The 2,701-nt window shown below is 37.5% G+C and overlaps 1 protein-coding gene across 1 annotated transcript; it reads right to left on the reverse strand.

Moving 5' to 3' along the window:
- Positions 1–157: 157 nt before the first annotated feature.
- LOC106511132 (glutamate receptor ionotropic, kainate 4) lies at positions 158–1,120 on the reverse strand (the record flags this gene model as incomplete). Its single annotated transcript, XM_013999879.1, is given in 2 exon segments — positions 158–262; positions 968–1,120. Coding segments are annotated over 2 exon segments (123 nt in total), but the record flags the coding sequence as incomplete, so codon positions are not given.
- Positions 1,121–2,701: the final 1,581 nt, after the last annotated feature.

The following is a 2,701-nucleotide window of genomic DNA, read 5'->3' on the forward strand; positions in this document are numbered from 1 at the left end:
TAAAGAAAATGTTTTTTCAGAAACACAAAACTAATTGTGTGTAAATTCTATAAAACTGACAACATTCACTAAATGCAGGTTTTTGTACCAAAACACTTGATGGGACTGAAATCAGACAACCCTAACATTAGCTGGATAAGACTGAGAGGAACTTTACCTGCCTCAGGCCCCCCTTGCTGTTCTGCATGATCCTCAGGGCGTAGTTCGACCGTTGGCCTTTGCTGTTGAATTCAATGTGACCCGTTAGACCTTCCAACTCTACCTATCCAACACAGAAGGAGCAAAGAGGTAAAAGATTTAACAAAACCCTTTTTTTTCTCAGCAGCACATGACCTGAGTCTAAACTGATCCTTTTTAAAATAAATAAGATAATCTTGTTTACACAGGAGTGTAATAACATTCATTTCCACCAAGACAAAGTGATTATAATCCCGCTTGTTGTTTTTTTGTGGTAATAAAGACAAACAGATTGATGTCAAAGATGTGTTGTATTTAAGTATTTTGATCACTTGCAGCCATTTGTCTCCAACAGGAAAACACTTTTTCTCCCCTGACAGCACATCTTTATCGGTCCTCCTTCATTATTTCTCAGTATAATGTCGAGACAAGATGAACTGACTGAGTGAATAGAGAGCAAGTCTTCAAATGAGAGGAAAACAGACATTATCTGCTGTCAGTGAAATTATCCTGACTATAAAATATTAATCAAGCTGTGATCATGATTTTAACAAGCATACTTTATTTTAAAGGGATTGCTTGAGGAAAAAAACATAAAAACAAAAACACTACGCWCAACAAAAATCTTTAACATTTTCCTCTGGCTTATGGACTTTTAGTGAAACCAGAAGTTGTTTTTTTTGCGTTTTGACTGTAAGGGACAAAACTGATAAACATWATGAAGTCCAACTTTTCTCTCCAACTAAATATTTCTCCTTCTTGTGTTTGTGTTCAGCGCAGGTGATCTTACCATCCTCAGGTAATTCATGAGGCTGGTGCCGTGCTCCCAGATCTTGGAGGACTTGCAGGAGAGCTGAGTGGCTCCAACGTTCTGGCTCCGGTTCAACTCCTGGACCGCTGCGACCACGGTGTATACAGCATCAAACAGCAGAGCTGATGAGAGCTGCAGAGGAAGGTGAATCTTTTATGACTAAAAGCCGCACAAACAGGAAATAACATATCAGCAGTTGTTGGTGAGTGAGGGGTTAACCTATCTGTGAAGGGGACGTGAGATTATTCTATTAGATCATTAGAAATATTCTGATCTGCTGACAGTGTTGAAAAGCGTCTCTCAGAGAGACTCTGTCCTTCCTGCTCTCATCCCCAGTGAAGCTGGCACACCCCGACTTTTCCAATTACTGTCTTCTTCACTCAGCGAGAGGCAGAAAACAGTGGGGGGAGGCAAGTTTCCCTCTCATCTTCACTGTACAAACAGCCTCATCATTCCCTCGCTGCATTCTGTCATACACATTTTGTGTAAATGCACAGTGTACTGCATTAGAAGCTCAGTGGAAACCTGAGCCTTATTACTGCACTACTGATTAATTGTGGGATGAAATGGCCCACGTTTACAGAGTATTATACAAAAATAAAAGACAAGAAAAGGATTAAAAGGGAATTTGAAAAAGAAAGAACAACATCATGTGTAATCATTAAACTGTCACTTATAATATTAAACTGACTAAAGGTGCAGAAGCACTTTAATTAATCAGTCTTTTCATAAAAGAGGAAAAGTCAAACTCTTGCAAAAAATCTTTTCTTATTAAAATTATGTTAAGAGAAACTGATATAATTAGAGTTCAGAGATTTTAAGTTTGCCAGCATTCACTGTTTATTCAGTTTCATTATCTATCATTTCAGTTGTGTCTTTTCTGTAGAGATTATTATGCCAATCACAATTTAACATCTTCAATAAAGTTAAAATAGCGCATCAATCTACCGTGCATTCATCTACAGATATGACAATATAAAGCTGCGTGTCGTCGACATAATGATGAAAGTTGATGTCATCCGATGATGAAATTTGTGATAACTAGTGAATAAAATGTTACAGAAATACCTTAATTATTTATCCTTCATATCTGGGCTCAAATCAAAGAGAAACTGGAATTTTTTTTTCTGTTGTAGTCTCGGTGCTCTGGCTTCATCACATTTCTTTGGTCAATATTTTGCAAAAGCTGCCACTTCTAATTAAAATATTTAGACAACTACTGATTATGTTCACACCATGGTAACTAATAGGWTCTGCTTTAAAGCAAACAATGAAATTCCTGATCATTGTGTACAACCTACAATATCAGTTGATGCTAAAAGAGTAACGAGGCTCTTTTTACAACAGCTCAGACACCAAACAGATGGAAACTATTCTGCCACCGTCGTTTGTTTAAATTACACCAAAGATTTGATCAAATCGGTGTCACGGTACGGGTCACGTGTTCCACCAACAGGTTTACATCTGTTTTAATTTGCACAACTCACTTTTCATTAACTTCCATTATTTTTGGTTGATTTGACATGAAAAAGCAGCAGCATTTTGTTCATTTCCACCCTTTGGCTTCGCATCACTGAAATAAATTATACAAAACGCCCTGACTCACTGCAAATCCTCTCATGCAGGTCACCCGACTATAACTACTGATTGTACTGTAGATGAGATTATAGATGAGTCTGAGTTATGTCAAGACTGGCAGAAAGAAGAAAAACA

Source organism: Austrofundulus limnaeus, unplaced genomic scaffold (assembly GCF_001266775.1).
Source record: "Austrofundulus limnaeus strain Quisiro unplaced genomic scaffold, Austrofundulus_limnaeus-1.0 Scaffold2535, whole genome shotgun sequence".
Classification (NCBI taxonomy): Eukaryota; Metazoa; Chordata; class Actinopteri; order Cyprinodontiformes; family Rivulidae; genus Austrofundulus; species Austrofundulus limnaeus.